This window comes from Phascolarctos cinereus, unplaced genomic scaffold, assembly GCF_003287225.1.
Source record: "Phascolarctos cinereus isolate Bilbo 61053 unplaced genomic scaffold, phaCin_HiC Scaffold_4;HRSCAF=312, whole genome shotgun sequence".
Taxonomy (NCBI): Eukaryota; Metazoa; Chordata; class Mammalia; order Diprotodontia; family Phascolarctidae; genus Phascolarctos; species Phascolarctos cinereus.
In genome coordinates, this window is record NW_027555847.1 from 572,180,003 (window position 1) to 572,200,956 (window position 20,954).

Consider the following 20,954-nt stretch of genomic DNA (forward strand, 5'->3'; position numbering starts at 1 on the left):
TTGAAAAGTTTGAGCATTTGTTGTGACAAAATTGTCTGGTACCAATAAAATATGCAGAGATAGGAGAAAAACTGCAGTTTCTTATGCTCAAAGCATAGGCTACACTGAACTTTTGTCAATCAATGAGTCTCATCGGAGTTTAGCTATCTTATATAGATTTGGGGTATATAAGCAGGATGGGTACAATGGCATTTCAAAGAGCCATGGGGGAAGAAAATGATTTACACATCAAAGAACAGATGGCAAAAGGGGAAGATTTATATCAGGTAAAACAGGAAACTAGCTGGTTAACACAGGAGATGTAGCCAATATCTCAAGCTTGGTTTTGCAGACTTCAGCATGCTAATTGATCTGTGCATCTTTTTTTTCCCCCTCAAAAGGGTAGGATTTACATGTTGTTATCATGTGAAGTCAAATGTTATTTGGATATACACTTTTGTTATGCTTGACCTTTTAGGAGAAATAGAAAAAATTATAAGCTATATAATTTAGACAACTGACACTGTTAATAGGACAACTGACCATAGTTCACACTGTTAACAGGATCCACAATTACTTGAATTCATTGATTTGAGCTTTTCCTTATTGGTTCCAGAGACTTCACTCATTTTTTGTCCATTTTTGTAGAACTGAAATGTTGGCATGTATTTCATTTCATCCTGTGTAGTAGCAACATCCTGACAGTCATCTACATCCACTTCTATGAAGATCATGCCTGAGTACTCTTCACAAAATGAATGAAAGAAAGGCTTGATCATTTTGCATGGTTTACACCATGTGGCAGAGGAGTTGACTACTACTAATTTTTCTCCAGCCTCTTTCAACTCTGAGTCAAAGTTTTCCTTGTTCTCAATCTGTTTTACCATTTTTTTTTTTACAGGCAGCTGAGAGGTGTTTGGGAAGTGAAATAGAGAGCAGGTGATATGAATGATTTGAGAGGTCTGAGAACAAGAGCCTTTCTAGAAGGTGCTTCTGTTTGCAAGCAATGCAAGAACTCTTGACATGTTCATCTTAAGTAAATGGCAGAATGTAGTTAGAGATTTTCTTATCACATTGTGATGGCAACATCTATTAAAAAGTGGTTAAATTTTCATGGACCAACTTTTTTTTTCCGCTGGGGAAATTGTGGGCAATAATTTTGTTTGTTAATGATACTCTAATTTCAATATAATTTAATTATTGAATTCAAGGATATTTTGGGGTTTGTATTTGTAGTACAGGGATTTGTCATCTGTTAAATCAGAAATGCTTCAATATCCTCTATTCCAATAAAGACTCATTTTTTTTTCTCTATAAGAATACACTCAGCTTTTCAGGGTAAATTTATTCTTGGTTGTAAGTCAACATCTTTTGCCTTTAGGAGTATTGTATTCCAGTATTTCCTCTGATTTTTCATAGATGCTAAAATATCTCATGTAATCCTGCCTAGTTCCTCGGTACTTGAACTGCTTCTTTCTGGATGCTTGTAGTATTTTTTAAAAAAAATTATTGAGAGATGCTAATTTTGTCTGTGACATCCTTGGAACTTTTCCTTCCCTTTCAGGAAGTGATTGGTGAGTTCTTTCTATTTTTACTTTATTCTTTTTACTCTGTCTCCAGTAGATCTAGGCAGTTTTCATTTATAATTTCTTGAGACACAACGCCCAGACTTTTTAAAATCACAGTTTTCAGAGAATTTAGCAATTCTTAGATTATCTCTTCTTGACCTGTTCTTCTGGTTTTGATATCAGATAGCTTACATTTTATTTATTTTTTTAACTTTTTTATTTTGTGCTAATGTTTCTTGTGGGTCTTGGAGTTATTGATTTCTTTTTGGTCTATTCTAGTCTTCAGTGAGTCCATTTCTTAGGGAAGGTTTAGTACTTTCTCTTCTAAGATTCTTATTTTCTAATTCTTTCTTCAAGAGCTTATATTTCATTTTTTAATTTCTAGCTTCATTTCTTCTGTGTATTCATGTAGTCCTTGTGGAAAATCCATTTTCCTCTTTGAATCTCTTTTTGCAGTTCTAACAGGTTAATCTTTCTTTTTGGCAGGAGCTCTAGATTTCTAATATATATATTTATTTATATCAGGTTAGTGTTTTCTTTGGTTTAGCCATTTTTCCAGCATTAGTTCCCGAATTGTGGCTTGGTGATGGGGCCGGGTTCTGCCTCCTGCTGCGCTTTTGGGTGAAGTAGTTGGCCCTGCTTTGTCTCACCTTGTGCCTCCCGGGTCTTTGGGCTGATCTTCACCTTCTTGGGCTCCCAGGATACCTAAAGTTCAGAGATCTGAAACTTCAAGGGCCTTTCTAGTACCTCATGACAGAGTTTTGGGTATCTTGGAGTCCCTGGGCTTGGCTGCCCAGGTCGGAGCACTGCAGCACTATGTTGATTGCTAGTCACTGGTCACTGTCCACTGCCGAATGCTGCTCCTTGTGGCTTCTGAGCCTACAACTCTAAGCCTTTCTGATCACATCAGGGTTTTCTTGGTGGAACTTTTCACTCTTGCTGACTCCAGACACAGAGCCTTGCAGGATATACATATCCCGTCTCTGGTCACACTGGGAGGTTCTCAGATGCTGGTGCACGATTTGTTGGAGAGACCCTTTTACCTATTGCCCTTATGCTTATAGATGACTTGTGTAGTCGTGGGGTTGAATAATTAACTTACTATCATACTGGGAGGCTGGTCACATTGAAAGACTCCCTTGTGCTTGTAATTCATGCAGCACTATGAAGTGCTTGAGCCAACAATTATGAGTGAGCCTTTTGAGATTAGGAATTTTCTTTTCTTTCTTTTTTTTCTCCTTTCTTTCTTTCTTTCTTTCTTTCTTTCTTTCTTTCTTTCTTTCTTTCTTTCTTTCTTTCTTTCTTTCTTTCTTCCTTCCTTCCTTCCTTCCTTCCTTCCTTCTTCCTTCCTTCCTTCCTTTCTTTCTTTCTTTCTTTCTTTCTTTCTTTCTTTCTTTCTTTCTTTCTTTCTTTCTTTCTTTCTTTCTTTCTCCTTTCTTCCTTCCTTCCTTCCTTCCTTCCTTTCTTTCTTTCTTTCTTTCTTTCTTTCTTTCTTTCTTTCTTTCTTTCTTTCTTTCTCTCTCTCTCTCTCTCTCTCTCTCTCTCTCTCTCTCTCTCTCTCTCTCTCTCTCTCTCTCTCTCTCTCTCTCTCTTTTTTCTTTCTATCTTTAACACCCAGAACAGTGCTAGTACCCACTAGCCATTTAATAAATGCATGTTGATTGATTGGTTCACCTGGAATGATTATTATCTAGTTTTTCAGAGTAGCTAGAGTTTCAGTCACTTTCCTTGACATAGCAATTCTGACATTCCTTTTATTAATGTGTGCATGCTTTCCTTGTATAAGCATCCTTTTCCCTCTTTCCAGATCTCTTTGAAATATGTGACTAGTAAATGCTATTTTTGATTGTACTTTTAAATTATTTTCCAGAGTGATTGAATTAATTTACAACTCTACCAACAGTACAGTGGTGTTCCTGTCCTCCCACTGCTCATACAACGATTGTATTTTCCTTTTTGGTCATCTTTGCCAATCTGATGGGTGCCACATGTAACCTCAGAGTTACCTTAATTTTCAACTATGACTTGAAGGATTTTTTCATATGATTATTGGTAACTTAAATGTGTTCTCTTTATAGTTGTCTATTCAAGGTAGCAACTTTTATTTTTACATATTTGAACCAAACCCTTATCTTGGATATCAGACCTTAATTAGAGAAAATTGCTACAAAGATTTTTTTTCCCAGTTAACTCCTTTTCTTCTAATTTTAGTTTATGCAAAGACTTTCCAGTTTTATCAAAGTTATCCATTTTACTTTCTTCAATTCTTTCTGTCCTTTTTATGGTCATAGTTGTGAGGGATATCTCCTTCCTGGATCCTCTAAAGTGTTTATATGACCTTTTATATCTTGGCCACATATCCACTCAGAGTTTAGTATTGTATATGGGGTAAGATGTTGGTCTAATTCTATTTTTCTCCCAGATCATTTCCCAGTCTTCCTAAGTGGTTTTTGTCAAATAGCCACTTACTCCAGTAGTTGGAATCTTTGGGTTTATCAAGTACTATACTACTATGGTCAGTTGCTTTTGGGTCTCCTATAGTTAAACTGTTCTACTAATCAAATTTTCCATTTTGTTTTTACAATACCAAATTATCTTCATGATTACTATATTGTAGTATAATTTGAAATCTGGCACTACTAGGCCTCCTCTATCTTTTTCCATTATTTCTCTTGAGATTTTTCAATTTTTGCTTTTCTAGAGCAGAGGTCAGCAAAATATAGATGACATGCTACAAGTTTTTATGTAATCACAAACGAAGAATGGTTTTTACATTTTTACATATAATTTTAACATGTTATATCGATTTTATTGTTAGTCAGTTGTTTCAGACATGTTCAACTCTTCATGACCCCATTTGGGGTTTTCTTGATAATGATACTGGAATAGTTTGTCATTTCCTTCTCCAGATAAGGAAACTGAAGCAAACAGGGTTAAGTGACTTGCCCAGGGTCACTCAGCTATTAAGTGTCTGAGACTGGATTTGACTCAGGTCTTCCTGAGGCCTGGTGTTCTATCCACTATACCACTTCGCTGCCCTAGTTGATATTCCCTTACTATGTGTAGTTGAGTTTTGATGGGTTATTGTAATTACTTTAAAAATTATGTTCCTCACCTTGTTCAATGAAGTTCAAATAGAAACAGTCCTGAGGTACGTTGCTATCCTGATCTTATTATTTTGTACTTAACATTCTGCAGATCATTGCACAGGTAGATATAATAGTGATAAAAGTAATAGCAGCTGATATATAGCACTAATTTCTCATTTAATCCTTACAACAACCTGTGAGGTAGGTTCTGTGGATATTATTATTATTATCCCCATTATACAGATAAGGTAGCTGAAGTTCTGAGAGATTAAGAGTCTTACACAAGATCACACAGCTAGAAAATGTTAAGGGGTGGGATTTGAAAGAAGATCTTCCTGGCCCCAAACCCCTAATCCTATCTTCTGCTCCATTCTATTCTCTTGGCTTTGAACATAGTAGATGCCTAATAAATACTTTTTGAATGGAAAGGAATTGAATTAAAACACGACACAGCAGTCATAAAGAAAGATGCCCTACTTCCTTCAAAGGCTGTTGGAAGGATCAAATGAGATAAAATATACAAAAAAACTGGAACCTAATTGAGTGTCCAAATCAACTTACTGCTGTCTCATCCAAAGTATACTAGCCTTCTTATTAATAGCATTTGGAGGTGTCAGTGAAGACATGGGCCAAAAAGGTTTGAGAATCTCTTTCCTGACTGAAGGAAGGGGAACCCTCAAGACTGGGTTCATGTTGAGCTCAAGAAAAACTGATTGTAAGGTATAGATTCTTGACCTGGGCTCCACTGACTTCTAAGGGGTCTGTGGGCAGATTTCAGAGGATCCCTATCTTAATTGGGAGAAAAATGCACCTTTGTTTTCACTAACCTCTAAATTGAAATTAGTGTTTTGTTTCCTTCCATTTCTAATGTAGGCAAGAAACAGTCTTCACCAGCCTGCTAAAGGGGTCCTGAACTTGAAAAAGTTTAAGAATCCCTGCCTTGAAGAGCTTTTTCACTTTTGTGATTTAAATCTTACAATTTCCAAAATAGTGGGTATTTCTGAGGGTAGGCATTAACTTATTCTCTGAAAATAATCTCTTGGTATGCCCTAAACACAGCTGCAGGGCATACACCAGCCTTTTTAGCTCTGGTTCTTCTAAAAGTTGATATGTCCACAAGCGCAGATTTTAAAGAATATAAACTCATGAAAGACAGCTATAGAAATAGTATTGAGCTAGGCCCTTTAATAGGATCTTGTTTTCAGTATTAAAAGATACTATAGGGCAGGTATGATAGATGGTTTCCAAATGGAAATGAAAACTGACAATGGGCATCAAAGAGAGTCATTTTTAACAATTCTTGGTCCGACAGAAAAACTCAAAGCTTTGTCATATCCTGTTTGGCCCAGTACATAGGGATAAAAGTAAAAGGAGAAAATCCTTCACAAAATTATGTTATCTTGCTCCTGTAATATAAGACAATCTGTCAATGAGCATTTATGAAGTGCCTGCTTTCTGCCAGGCACTGTGCAAAGTGTTGGGGATACAAAGAAAGGCAAAAGACAGTCTTCGTTCTCAAGGAGCTCACAGTCTAATGGGGAGACAACAAGCAAATGACCATGGACAAACAAGCTATAGACAGGATAAATAGGAAATAAGCAGGAGATAAGGCAGTCAGAGATATTACATGATGAAGTAAAAAGCACATTGGATGGGGAGTCAAGAGACTGGGTTCTGTTCCCAGATCTGCTACTAAATCCTCTGGGGCAAGTCACTTCTCAGTTTCCTTGGGTCAATGAGGAAATTGGATGGGTTAATCTCTAATGACTGGCTCATGAGTTCTCAAATTCTACATAAAGGAGTGTTATCTCTAACTCAGCTGAACTGGTCACAAGATAGAGATAATGGGAGGCTAATGTCTCTTTGTTCCTGGAACATTTTTATCTGAATATCTAAACAACATACCAGTCTCCTCCCACATAGAGACTAAGACTTCATAGCCAAAGGCCCTCTGAGTTCCCAGGCTGTCATGTGAACAGAAAGCAATAGAATCATTAAACTTGTTCTTTTTGTAATAGGGATGTCATGTTATCTCATGGATTCAGCAGTGGTCCAAAGTGCCAAGGAGGGCTGAGAACAGAGAAACTGATGGTGCAGTAAGTCAGGAGAAATTATGCTCAGGATGCTAAGAATCAGCCACGATGCAGCCAATACTAGCCTATGAATCCAATAATTACCTGTGTGCCCTTGGACATCTCTCTGGGTCTTAGTTTCCTTATTGTTAGCGTAACACTGGAGCCTTTACAAAGGCATATTTGCTTCAGAAGGTATGATCACAAATATATAAACTTACTCCCCCAGTACATGGGAGGTATAATCCCCCTTCTCCTTGGTATCACCTCAGTCTCTGGGGAAGGAAAAGGGATTAAGTTAATAGTTTAGCTTGGTTCCTAAAGAGTACAGTCCCATTTCCAAGTCCAAACTCCACCCCACCACCACCACCACCTGGAGTCCCAGACACTCAGGTTTCTGAGACCTTTAGTGGTGGACTGGCTGCTGCACCAGCCTGCCTGCAATAGCGGCTCCAAGGTTCCAACTCTTGGCTCAGGCACCTGAAACTGAGGACAAACACAGAAGAGAAACAAATGTCCCCTATGCCCATTTCTGAGAGACAGGATACAAGAAAGATAAGCAGGGGAAAGCAAATCCTCACTGGTTCAATTCCATTCTGGGTGCAGCAAGAGGAGTAAAAGCACCCCAAAATTGCAATAATATAAAAAGAAAAAGAAAAAGAAAGAGAGAGAGAGAGTGCACAGCCATGAAGATGATGGAAAAGAGGTACCAAGGACAAAGGGCTGAGTGGCTCAGTCTTGCTGCTTTTAAAGATGATGACAGCCAACAAAGGAAGTGACTCCCATCCACATAGAGGGTGCATATTCATCTTCGCCAAATGGGGGCAAGCTCAACAGACCAATTCCAGTTACATTAGGATAAGCTCTTGCCTCACTTAAATCCGATTCATGAGCAAGTCAAGACATCACCCTCATGTTGTCATTGGTCCTCTTCCAGAACAAAGAATACTGGGGCAGCTAGGTGGCGCAGTGGATAGAGCACCGACCCTGAAGTCAGGAGGACCTGAGTTCAAATCTTACCTCAGACCAAACGCTTGACGCGTACCAGCTGTGTGACTCTGGGCAAGTCATTTAACCCCAATTGCCTAAAAAAAAAACAACAAAAAACCCCCCAAAACAGAACAGAGAATACCACCACCATCATTACCACCACCACCACCAAAGGTAAAAAGATTGGCCTAAAGAATTCCAAAATGGGGTCACAAAGAGTTGGACAAGACTGAAACAACTGAAAAACAACAATGACACCCCTTCCAGGTTTTAAAGTCTGTGGTGCTCTGATATAATAGTCTACATTTCTATAAACATATATGAATGCTTTATAGTTTCCAATGTGTTTTCATATTCTTAATCTCATTTGACTCTCTCAACACAATAAATAAGGAAATGACAAAAATTGTCTCCTGTATGTTGGTTGGTTTTGCTGGATTATTTTTTGTCTTCTTCCTTTAAAAATTTTTTTTTATTTATTCTAAGAGATTGCCTGGGAGTGGGTAGAGGTAGAGATACAGGGGGAATCCTAGATGATATAAAACAAAAGACATAAATAAAATCTATTTTAAAAAGAATATATACAAAATTCATGCAGGCAAACTATACCTACAGGATTGTCCTGATCTAATGATCTAGTAACTATGTTAAGAAAAATGGGAGGCAGCTAGGTGGTGCAGTGGATAGAGCTCCAGCCTTGGAGTCAGGAGGACCTGAGTTTCAAAGCTGGCCTCAGACACTTGACACTTACTAGCTGTGTGACCCTGGGCAAGTCACTTAACTCCAATTGCCTCACCAAAAAGTAAAAAAAAAAAATGGAAATAAGGTTTCTTTGGCACAACCTATTTTTGATGACATCATGCTATATCCATGTGATCATACTTCCTTTCTAGATGTTCAATAACCATCCTTTATTAATATTCTTTTGTATTTTTTCAGGAATCTAAGCCAAATCCCTTTCCTTTTTCAGGAAAATAAAAACAACAATTTGCTATTTCCAATCTTGCAACACTAAGCACATTCTCCATGTTCTTTCTGTTAAAAAAAATTGCTTTTATTTTTACAGCACTGTCATTTCTAGATATACTTCCCTTTCCCCACCCCCAACAAAGTGAGACTTATCTTGTAACCAATAGAAAGAATTAAGCAAAAGAAATGACACAGTGGCCCTGACAGAATATGCAGCATTCTGCATACGTAGTTCCCCTCTTTACTTAAATGAGGGAGGTGTTTTCTAATTTCTTCTCTGGGGCCTCAGTTGGTTATTATGAAACATTCACCTTCATTTTAGTCTTCACAACCTTTCAAAGATCACTGGCAGTATCTAAGCAATACCACTCCTCCCTTTTCTCAGTGAGTTTGGGTGTAGTTTACCTTAGCCTGACTACAAACCCAAAGGAAGTATTTGATAATTGCCAAAATAACTTTAGTAGAGGAAGATATTGCTTCTTTCTGGGCAATATTCAACAAAATTTCATGGATGACGTGGCATTTGAACCAGTCCTTGAAAGATGGGTAGACTTTCAGTAAATATAGGTGTGAGGCAGAGGGACTTACAAGCACAGGAAACATCATGGTCTAAGGCATAGGTTCCCAAAGTAGGTGATCCTGCCTCCTTGGGGGCTCTGGAATGATGGGGGTGGTGGTAGTAACTTTGGGTGCAATTGGGGGATGTTGAATAAAAATAAAGAGGCAGTAGAAGCATAAGGAAAGAAGAGAAGAGAAGAAAATTTTGAAAAAACTGTACGTTTCATCTGTTGTATAATGGGTAAAGTCACAGTGATTTCATTAATTTTCAAATAACTACACAATATGAAATTTATAACTGATCAGTGGTCAAGTCCACTGACAGGTTTTAACAAACAAGTGTTGGCAGGCAAACCTGTTGTACATTGCTGGGAAGTCCAGCATGCATCAGCAGGAATATGTGTGTGTAATGACTTGTTTACAATAGGATACTATATGGTTACATGGTGCAATATTGCATCATGAAAATTTCAGTGCAGGAAAAAAATGCCCAAAATTTACAATAAATTATCAAATTTAAAATATGTCATTTAAAAAAATGTTTTATATTTTTTTTAATGATGCAATTTTTTTAAAAAACCGGTAAAGGGTTAAAGAAAGTAGATTTCCAAGGCGGCTCTGAGTAATTTTTTTTTAAAAAGGGGTGGTAAGCCAAATAATTTTGCGAACCTCTGATCTAAGGCGTAGAGGTAGAAAAGTCCAAAATGTGTATGGAAAACATCATCTAGTACAATTTACCTGAAGATTAGGCTGGAAAAGTAGTTGGGAGTAGGGAAGGTTGGTCACACTATTGAAGGCCTTGAATGCCAAGAAAAACTTTGAAATTTAGTTGGTTGTGGGAAGTCATTCAAAGCTTTGAGCAGGAGCATGACAATAATAAAAGTGGCGTTGTGAGCCTCAAAGCACCTATTTTCTAGACTTGGCTCTGTTCCTAACTAGCTGCGTGACCTTAAACAAGTCACCTCTTTCCAGCACAAAGTTTCCTAATTTATTAAATATGGTCATGTTTTCTAGGATTCTATAGGGTCTGTGAACCTAAAGGATGGCATTTATTAGGTCACTTGGTAGGGAGAGAGCCAGAAGGAAGGTGTGATTCCCTCCACAAGTCTTTGTGAGGTTACATTATTGAGTTTAGACAAGGGCATAAGGACATTTGCCTGATTAGCCTCAAGTAGGCAGTAGGTAGTCTCCAAAAGAAGGGCAGTTTGAAATGTTTATAGCAGGTAAGTCCATCTAATGTGGGAAATTTAAGCAGAATCTTGGGTGTAACCCAAAACAAGCACTGAGTGCAACCTAAGCATTCGTTACAACCATCCAGCTTCCCTGGGGCTTCTCTGAGTGCAGTCTGACCTAAGCTTTTGGGTTGGACAATTTTCTAGTTGTAAAACTAGGTTCAATATTAATAAAGGATAAATAATAAATATTTTCTCTGCAGTTGGTACAAATTATCTTATTTGTATCTACATTTGAAGATGTCTCTTTAAGTTGGCTCTACATTTTACTGACACTTTGCGTAGTGGTATAATATCCAAGCTGTACACAATACATGCATTTACATATGGGAACACTGAGCCACACTGTAGCCTTGGATATGGAAAAAGTAAAAATATTTAGCATACAGCTTCTAGAATGAGATCATTGGGGCCAGACCTAAAGTGCCAAGAGTTTATCTCCAGCGATTGCTAAATTAAGCCAGATGGTACACTTTTTCCTTTTTTTTTTTTAGAGGGTGAGGGGAAGAATAAATGTCCGACTTAAAGAAAGTAAAGACTTTATGTTTTGACTACATTTGGCTTCCACCTACTAGACTTCCAAACATTTGTGGAACAGGGAAATGAGCCCTAAGTTAAATGATAAAGCTGCTGTGATTCATGAGACTGTCTGGAGAAGAGAAACAGGAAAAAAAAAAAGGAGGGAGCTGACTGTTTAGGGCAGTGACATCATCACTTTGGCATTCTGTTCTAGTCTTGGAAAAATGCAGCTTTCACTGCCTTGAGGATTTGGGAGCGGCTAGAGACAGAAGCTATTTGCTTCCTTGGCAAACTCAAGAGTACAACTGAACTTAATCTTGGAAATTTAATCTATGAGGGCTAGTCAAGAGCAAGATTTGGGTACAGAGACTTATTTTGCTAAGAACTCTTAGGGTCATAGTATTTAGAGCTGGAAGGGAATTTGGAGATCAAATAATTCAGCTCTCTCAGTTTACAGATGAAGAAATCAAGGTCCACTGAGGAGATATAATCTACCTAAGACTACAGAGGTAGTAGAGAACAGATCCAAGATTCAAACTCAGGCCTTCTAATTTCAAATCCAGTTACTTTTTCACTATTCTGAGATATCTCCTTGGAAAAGACAGCTTTTCAATTAGGAAGGTGATGAGAAAACTCACCTTAAATACACACATTTAGAAATGCACTGATATCCCTCTAATTGTGTCCAAGGTTTCAGAAAGTGAGCATGACCAGTGATGGTAGGAAGGTGCTGAACGTGCTATCATGCAAAGCCATCATAACAGAGTGCAGTATGAGGTTCCTAGACTCTGTCTGAATAGCAGTGTTAGCAAGATGACTTATAGGGGTACTCAAGCAGGTATCATCACCAAGTTCACCAAAGCAGTGATATATTTTGATGGTGGCTTTCTGAGACTTTTTTTTTGTAGACTTCTGGGAAAGAAAGGGAAGCAAAAGAAAGAGAGGTTATTCTCCATCTTGTTTCCACTTTACCCAAACTGGGTAGGTTTGAACAGCATGTCCTATCTCCACATGCCTGTTTCTTTGCTCTCTCTGTCTGAGACTTTTGGGAGCTACTGTTGCTGGATGTAATGGAGGTGTGGAGGTACCTGAGAGACAGCCAAGAGTTCATGAGACAGTGCAAATACTGTCCTGGGACATCTCCCCATCCCTAAGTCTCTATTTCTGGTTAGGAAGCAGCTCTCCTTTAATTACCTAACTCATCTGACTATTGTTTGTCCTTCCTTTCCATATTTTCACTATTATTTCACAAATATGGAGTTAAAGTGAGTGGGAGCTCATGATGTCTACATAGCCAGCAGCGTGAGCCACCACCTTCTTTCTGGCCAGTGAATTGTTTCCCAGCCCTATCCTCATTGCTCACAATCTCATCATGGTTTAATTTTATTTTCCTTTATGTAAAATGAACTCATGGGGCTATTAAGGCCTTATCTAGTATGATTAATACAGGGTTGAGATTAGTGAAGTTTGGACATCTAGGGACAAGAGATGTATCCCTTGCTAAAGCATGGCTGCAAAGTCAGACTTCCATTTGAAAGTCTCAAACAAAATAGAGACATATTGAAATCATACTCCTAAACAAATGAAAGGTTCTATCAATAGGAAAGCCCGTAAGCAAACAGAAAATATTTTAGAAATATACATGTCCCTAGATCTGAGATAAACCTTTGAGACAAAAGTGAGCCAAACCTCAGGATTGAGTGGCAACCCACGAAGACACCTGTCACCAGCCACCTGTGAGAAGCTGGTCTGAAACTCCCAGAAGTTCAGAACTAGAAATCCTTAAGTGGGAAGGAGCCTGCAGGTAAATGTTTAAAAATCAGCTTTCTTAAAAAACATCTGCATCATTAAGATTTTCTCCTTCACTTTCTTAAATCTAGATGGGGTGGATGTCTGCAAACTATAGCCTGAAGGCCAAATCCAGACCACTGCTTTTTTAGTTGTTGAGTCATTTCTGTCATGTCTGACTTTTTACGACCCCATTTAGGGTTTTCTTGGCAGAGATACTGGAGTGGTTTGCCATTTCCTTCTCCAGCTCATTTTACAGGTAAGGAAACTGAGGCAAATAGGGTTAAGAGACTTGCCCAGGTTCACACAGCTAGTGAGTGTCTAAGACCAGATTTGAACTCACAAAGATGAGTCTTTCTGACTCTAGGCCCAGAACTCTATCCACTACACTACCTAACTGCCCCTCAGTGGCAAAATAATGAGCACTGTTTTTGTATCCACCATTTTTGTTTTTTGTTTTCCTGTTAGGATCTAAGAATATTTTTAATATATTTTCATATATTGTATTTAAACAATTTTACATAATATACTTAAGATTTTTTTTAAATTTTTAACGTATTTTAAATGTAAAAACTATTCTTAGTTTCTGGCAAGAACAAAAACAGGTAGGAAGCAGGATTTACTCCCAGGCTGTACTTTTATGACCCTTAATCTAAATAATTAACAAAACAACAAATCAAGCCCCAATGTGTAGTTGATTTCCAAAATGTAAATGCTCACACTGAAAATTTAGCAATTGGTCCTTACTAACCTGTATGAGTTGGCTGTGGCACACCCCTGGAGGGAATACACCACCCCGTAGGCTGTAGCAGTCTGTGCCAAGACACGTGGGGATCACATACAAATCCTTTATAAAGTTCACAAATGGGAACTCACCTCAATTCAATGTCCAAATAACAGAAATGGCAATTGTTCATTGACCAGGCTGCCCCAGCGGTAAATTGGGCACTTTCCGAGGAGCCCTGGTGGTGCCCTGGAAAGGAAGCACTTGGTATATTTGGGGAGGAGATGACAGTGCAGTGGGAGGTACAACTCAAGGAAATTGCATAGAGATCTGGAGAAAACATGTGGGCCCAATTCACTCCACAAGTCCGAAATGAGCTCCTGAAACATTTGTTATGACCAATGAGCCAGTAGACAGTTCTTGAAACATTCACATTCCTACTTTAATGAATCCATTTAGCAGAACACTAGTAGCATCAGCAACTACGCAAACCAAGCAGAGAAGAGGAAACTAAGGGGGAAAGGAGAGACACAGACTGGAACAATCATCATTAGTCTGGACTTGCAAACACCTACCGAGCCAGAGCCAAATTCAGTGAGGCTCATTTCCTGCATCTCTCCTTCCCAGTCTTTTTTTGAATACAAAATACAATGCTGCTACCTCATTGCTTCTGAAACCAATTCCTATTTCCAGCAGAATATACAACTGGTATTGGGCACAGTAACATAGAATTGTGGAATTGGAGACCCTAATTAAACAGAATACTAGGGTCTAATTACCCTGAAGCTTTCCACAAATGTCTGCAATTGTAACTGAATGCTCTGCCACTAACCTATACACTTGGTTGTACAGTCATGTAATCAACACAGGATTAAGAGCTGGCAGGTACCTTAAAGACTTTCTGGTTCAAGCCCCTCATTTTACAGATGAGGAAACTGAGGTCTAGAGAGATCAAATGACTTGCACATGTCAGTTAGTCAATGACATTTACTAAGTACCTACTATGTGCCAGGAACTCACTGTATTAAGTGTTGGGGATATAAAAAGAGGCAAAAGATAGTGTCCTTGCTCTCAAGGAACTCAAATGTGTGTTGGGGGGGCGGGGAGACAATAAGCCAACAAATATAAGCAAACAAGATAGGTACAAGATAAGTAGGACATAATTAAGAGAGAGAAGTCACTAGAATCAAGAGGGATTGGGAAAGGCTTCCTGTAGAAAATGGGATTTTAGTTGGGTCTTAAAGGAGGCCAGGGAGGTGAGCAGGCAGAGATGAAGAAGAAAAGTGTTCCAAGTATAGAGGACAGCCAGAGAAAATGTCTGGAGCTGAGAGATGCAGTGTCTTATTTGTGAGACAGCCAGAAGGCCAGTGTCACTGAATCAGAGTATATGGTGGGGAGTAAGGTGCAAAAAGACTGAAAAGGTAGGAGGGGGCTAGGTTATGAGGGTCTGTGAATGCCAAGCAAAGGTTCTTGTATTTGATACAGAGGGTGATAGGAAGCCACTGGAGTTTTTGAGTTGGCTGGGGACGTAATCAGCTCTGTGCTTCAGGAAAATCACTTCAGTGGCTGAATGGAGGATGGATTGGAGAGCGGAGACTTTAAACAGGCAGACTCACCAGCAGGCTATTGTAGTAATCCAGGGGTGAGGTGATGAGGGCCTGCACCAGAATGGTGGTAGTGTCAGAGGATTGGAAGGGGCATATATAAGAGATGTTGAAGGGTCACACAAGGAAAAAGTAGCCCAACTGGGATTCAAGTCAAATCTAATGACAAAAAATATAGTGTCCTTTCCACTTAGGACATTCAGGATCTCACTGCAGTACACTCATATGGTAACAATAAAAGTACTCCATTGTCACTGACACTGAATAAGTCCTATAGAGATCTATTTTTGTGTATTCAGATGGTTCAAATGCTAAGCCCACACAAAAGAGACAGTAATTTGACCACTCCCCAACCACTGGTATGGCATAGTAAAGAGAGTGCTGGTTTTGAAGGTAAAAGACCTAGTCTCAAATCCTGCCTCTTACACTTGGCATGGACAAGTCACTTGAGTCAATTTCATCATCTGCAGGTTGAGAATAATAACATAGGTGCAGGGCATGTGGGATAGAACCAGCATTTTCCAGATGCAGTGTCCCTTACATCTTCCCCTCATGCCACCTCATTGGCCCCAGCTTCCCTGACTCATCTTCTGAGCCTGGGGGCATAAAAGGTCCACCTGCCTGTAGTTGGTGCTCCTCAGACTTGATGGATACTTGAGACCATTTGAGTCACCATACTCTGGTGACTGATTGACCAAATGCCTTTCCAGATGGAGATAAGGATGTGTGTGTGTGTGTGTGTGTGTGTGTGTGTGTGTGTGTGTGTGTGTATGTAGGACATGCATAAGTGAAGCTAAAAGTCACTATATCTTTTCTGTATATCCTTGTTGAGTTCAGACAAAATAATTCACGAGTGCCTCATTTTGTCCCATGGTTAAAACTGAACCAAGAGCATTCTGGAGTTAGAGCCATACCCACAACAATACATAAGCTCTGGTGCCACTTCCAAAACTTACATTCTCACTGTCCAGTTGAATCCTTGAGCAAGACTGCTAATTGTCCCTTCAGTCTAATGGTAACTCTGAAAGTTTTGAGGCTGTTTTTTCTAGTATAGCTCATGAATCCCAGTCAGTATGCTTACCCCCACCCCATGATCATCAGTTGATATCAATTAGATAGCTATACTTAATTATCTTTTAGAACAGGGTATCTACTAAGATGGTATAGGAAGGATAGTTGATAGAAAATGTCGGCAACATATTCTTCCACCAGTACATACAGCAACCAGGGTAGAGTGGGCTCCAGTTTAGAGCATTCCTGGTGAAGAGGAATGATTGAAGCTCTTGGAACTCCATTTTCTGGAGTCTTTGAGATGTTCCCCTTAGGTATGATATGATTTTTCTGTTGGCCTTCTGAATTTGTTTTTCTCATTTCTTCCAGCCTGTCCTTGGCTTCAGAAGCAGACATTACCACCCACCACTGCTATCCTGGGGTCACTTCTAGGATACTGATGGAAAAGTCCAAATTCCTTGCTCCTCTGAAGTTCCCAAGGTTCTTGTCTAGTCAAGGAGGGAAGCAAAGAGGCTGAGGAACCCCCTCCCTCTCCCCTCAAGTACATGTACACAATATGCATATGAGTGTTTTGTTTCCTTATGAGTGTTTTTCTCAGGGGCTTAGTGGGAATGTCTCTTCTTTATGCTACCAAACACTCAGATCCCTAAATTCCAATTAGCTCTCTGGTTTTATACAGGTTCAGGAGTGTATGGCCAAGTTTCTTGACCTACCTAAACAGAATTCCTGCATGTTGTCACTCCAATTGGTCAAGGACTTTTCCTCATTTAGTCTAAAGCCCATCATTGATTCAATAGAAAAGTATTATTAACTGATTCAAGCATCAAGGCTTTTATCTCAGCAGTTATTTTGAGTGGGGTGGAATAACTGATCTATCAACTCATTGACCCCCTTAACACATACCTTTCTCCCAGTTATGTACATCCTGGTCAAATACATCATTTTATTTGAACCTCACAAATACTTTTCAAACTTTAAAGTGCTATTTTGTTAGTTATTAATAACCGCTACTACTACTAATTCCTCATGTACCATGAGTAGATCAATGACTGGGTAAAGGACAGAACTAGGTTTTGAAACCTATTCATTTCATCAAACATTGATTAGGGGCCTACTATATTCAAGATATTTCTCCTATGACTAGTCCTAGGTCAGGGGTCCAGAACATGACAGATGATTGGCAGATGATGTTGGTTTTATTACATTCTTTGCAAAAACAGGTTGTCTTTGGACAGAGTAGGAATGAGGAAAAAAGAATTGAAAGTGGTCTGGTATTTTGAAATACCAAGTCTTCTATGAGCTTTTTTTCCACTTCACTTTCCCAAATCAAATTCTCTTACAAAATCACACCATCTCAGCTTTAGAGAAGAAATTAAGAGACATCAAAATCCAATACCTTGCTGAGTAGGAAGCCTATTGTATAACATCCTTGAGAAGTCAAAGTTCAGCTTTGAGAGAAGACCTACAGGTGGGGAGAACTTGCTACCAACCAAAGCATCCCACTACATCTTTGGACAGCTCTCATTGTGCGGCTAGGTTCATAGTGTCAGCAAAATAAGGGGCAAAGCAACCCAAATGGTTTCTACCATGTTCTTACCCAGCCCTCCAAAATACAGTTCTGAAAGTACAGCCCACAATGCTGAAGGTCAGGGAGAGCCAAGATAAAGATTCTCCCTGTTGCAGAAACTAATAGGAAAAGGTAGGAAGAGAGGAAAAAAAGAGGAGAGTTAAAAAGAAAAGAGGGGATAAGAGGGAGAAAAATGAGAGGATAGTGGTAGTGGGCTGCAGGGTGTGAATAGCAAACACCATGCTGTTATTTTCAGATTTCTACTATTGGAATTTATTTGTAATCCTGGAGAGATAACACAGCATATTTTATGAACAGAAGGAAAAACCCAAACTTTGCAAGAATTATTTTTGAAGTTGGTTTTTGCATTCAAACACAGAATCCTAGCTAGAGCTGGAAAGGGCTTAAAGAACATTGGTTCTAACCCCCTCAATTAACAAATGAAGAGTCTTGAACAAATCAAACCACCATCTCTACATGCAAGTGATCAGGGCTTGTTGAAGTGAATGGAATGTGTCTTCTACGTGGGGCTTATTTCACAGGCTACTAAAGAGAAGCTTTTATTTTTTATTTAATTTTGCAAGGTAGTTGGGGTTAAATGACTTGCCCAGGGTCACACAGCTAGTAAACATCAAGTGTTTGAGGTCAAATTTGAACTCAGGTCCTCCTGACTTCTGACCTGATAGAGCATTGCCTCTGGAGTCAGGAGGACCTATCAACTGTGCCATCTAGCTGCCCCTAAAGAGAAGCTAAGAATGATTGTTCACGATTCATTTTCCAAGAAGACCAATGACATGGTCTTCTTCACAATGTTGGAGAGAGTACTTACTGTGTGTTCAATTGTGGCTGATCAGACCAATATGAGTTGGGAAGGCCCTACCACAGATTGAGCACAAGTGATCCACTAGAACATTTAGAGTGGAAGTGGCTCTGGATTTGCCCATCTCGAATTTCCTTTTCGCTTCTACAATTCTGCTTTGCTTATGGAGCACAGCACCTTCTTTGGTGTGTACATGATATGCTGGGCAGTCCTATACCTGTATTTCCCATGTCTCACAATCAAAACTAAAACTCTTCGGAGGGATCTTGAGAGTGTCTTTAAACTAATTCTTCTGACCACCATGTGAACCCTTACTTTGTTGTACAAGTTCTCCATAAAATAGTCTTTTGGGTAAATATGCATTTGGCATTTCAGCTACATGGCCAGTCCATTGGAGGTGCCCTGTCTGCCGTAGAGCTTGAATGTTTGGCAGTTCAGCTCTAGAGAGGATCTCAGAGTCTGGTGCTTCATCTTGTCAGCTAATCTTTAGGATCTTCTTGAGACAAATTGTGGCTCTTTTTTGAAATATGAGCAAGACATCGATTGGGGAATAGCTGAATACATTGTGGGATATGAATATAATGAACCATTATTGCAGTGTATAAACAATAAGAATGAAGAATTCGTGGGAAACCAAAGATAATATTTAATAATATTTAGAATATAATAATAGCTAGCAGTTAGATAATACTTTAAGGTTTACAAAGCACTTTACAAATATTATCTCATTTGATCCTTGCAACAACCCTGGGAGGTAGGTGCTATTGTTATCCCCATGTTACAGATGAGGGAACTGAGGCAGACAAAGGTTAAGTGACTTGCCAGGGTCACACAGCTAGTAAGTGTCTAAAGCCAAATTTGAACTCAGGTCTTCCTAACTCCAGGTCTAGTGTTCTCCACTGTACCACCTAGCTTATGCAGAATGAACTGATGCAGAACAGTCAATCAACAAATATTTATGAAGTTTCTAATTTGTGCCAGGCATTGTGTTAGGCACTGGGGATACAAAAACAAAAAAGGAACAGTCCCTGCCCTCAAGGAGTTTACATTCTTTTGGGGAAATGTACAAAAGTAAATAAACTTGAAATATGTATGAAAGAAATGCAAGATATTGTTTATTTTTATTTTTATTTTTTGCAAGATTTTGCTAGCATTTGGAGGATCAGGAAAAGCCTTATGTAGGCATTGGAGCCTTAGTTGAGTTTTAAAGGAAATTAGTTATTCTACACTGGTGTGCAAATTAACTGGGACAAAGTAAAATAATTAAATTTATTGAAATATAATAAACCTTAAAATTTTTTACGTCTTTCAAGCTTTGCAATTGCTTGTTCCATATGAATTGTCATTTATGTTGACACATGTTCCTTAATTGTTGATCATGAAGCCATATTTTTATCACATGGAATAATAAACATACATTTGACTAACATTTTTCCAAGTCCAGCCTTGATTATAGCCCATTAGTTCAATGGGGTTAAAACTAGTTGTTTATCTTCATCTCTTGGATATATTTCTGGGCCTTTCATGATGTGTGGCATGATGAAAGGTCAGGTTTTAGGGTTTCAATTCCTTATTCAGGATTTTCTGTAATTCTGGAATAATTTTGCTTCCTAATACATTAATTTTATTTATTAAAGTTTACACCTCCCTCAATGTACACAAGACTTCCAGGCCCACTGGAAATTAAAAAAAAAAAGTCCCCAAACACTTTTTGGTCAATACCTTACAGCTTGATGAAGACGCTCTGATCGTACTGGCTCATATGGATTTCTTCTAGCAACAATTTTATTACAACTTTGAATGAAAAGTAAGTTTCATTAATAAAAAAATAAGTTTAGGGGGCAGCTAGATGGTGCAGTGGATAAAGCACCGGCCCTGGATTCAGGAGGACCTGAGTTCAAATGTGGCCTCAGACACAGCTGTGTGACCCTGGGCAAGTCACTTAACCCCACTGCCTAACCAAAAACAAACAAAAAACAAGACAAAACTAAAAAATAGCTTTTCCTAGTCATTAGTTTTTAAATCTTTCTATTGTTTTGCCTACTACAAGCATTTTTTCCTTCATAGCAACGGTTAACACATGTTTTAAAAAACAAACAAACTGATTTCATTGTTCTTCCAACTTCAGTAAGCCTACGTTGCACTTCTGTATCCAATGAAGAAATAGAAATGGAGTATTTATAGAAGAAAAATGTAATAAAGGTGACATAATTTTAAAGCCATCTCAGAATCAATACTGATGCTTTCTCAAAGAAAGAAAAGTTGAAAAAAAAATGTTGGATGGTGATTTTATCAACAAGGCAATCAAAAAAAATCAGTAACTACATAGCTCTGTTTCTCAACTCTATAAAACCTTTGGGAGAATGTTCTATACATTCAAATACATTCTTTTTATTATTGTTAATTTATTTATTTTTAGTTTTTAACATTCACTTCCATAAGTCAAATATATTCTTGATGAAAA

The 20,954-nt window shown here is 38.6% G+C and overlaps 1 protein-coding gene across 1 annotated transcript; it reads right to left on the minus strand.

Moving 5' to 3' along the window:
- Positions 1–536: 536 nt before the first annotated feature.
- On the minus strand, positions 537–866 carry LOC110199096 (thioredoxin-like). The gene has a single exon (XM_020973803.1). It carries the CDS (start codon positions 864–866, stop codon positions 537–539), a length of 330 nt encoding a protein of 109 aa, XP_020829462.1.
- Between the last annotated feature and the right edge of the window lie 20,088 nt (positions 867–20,954).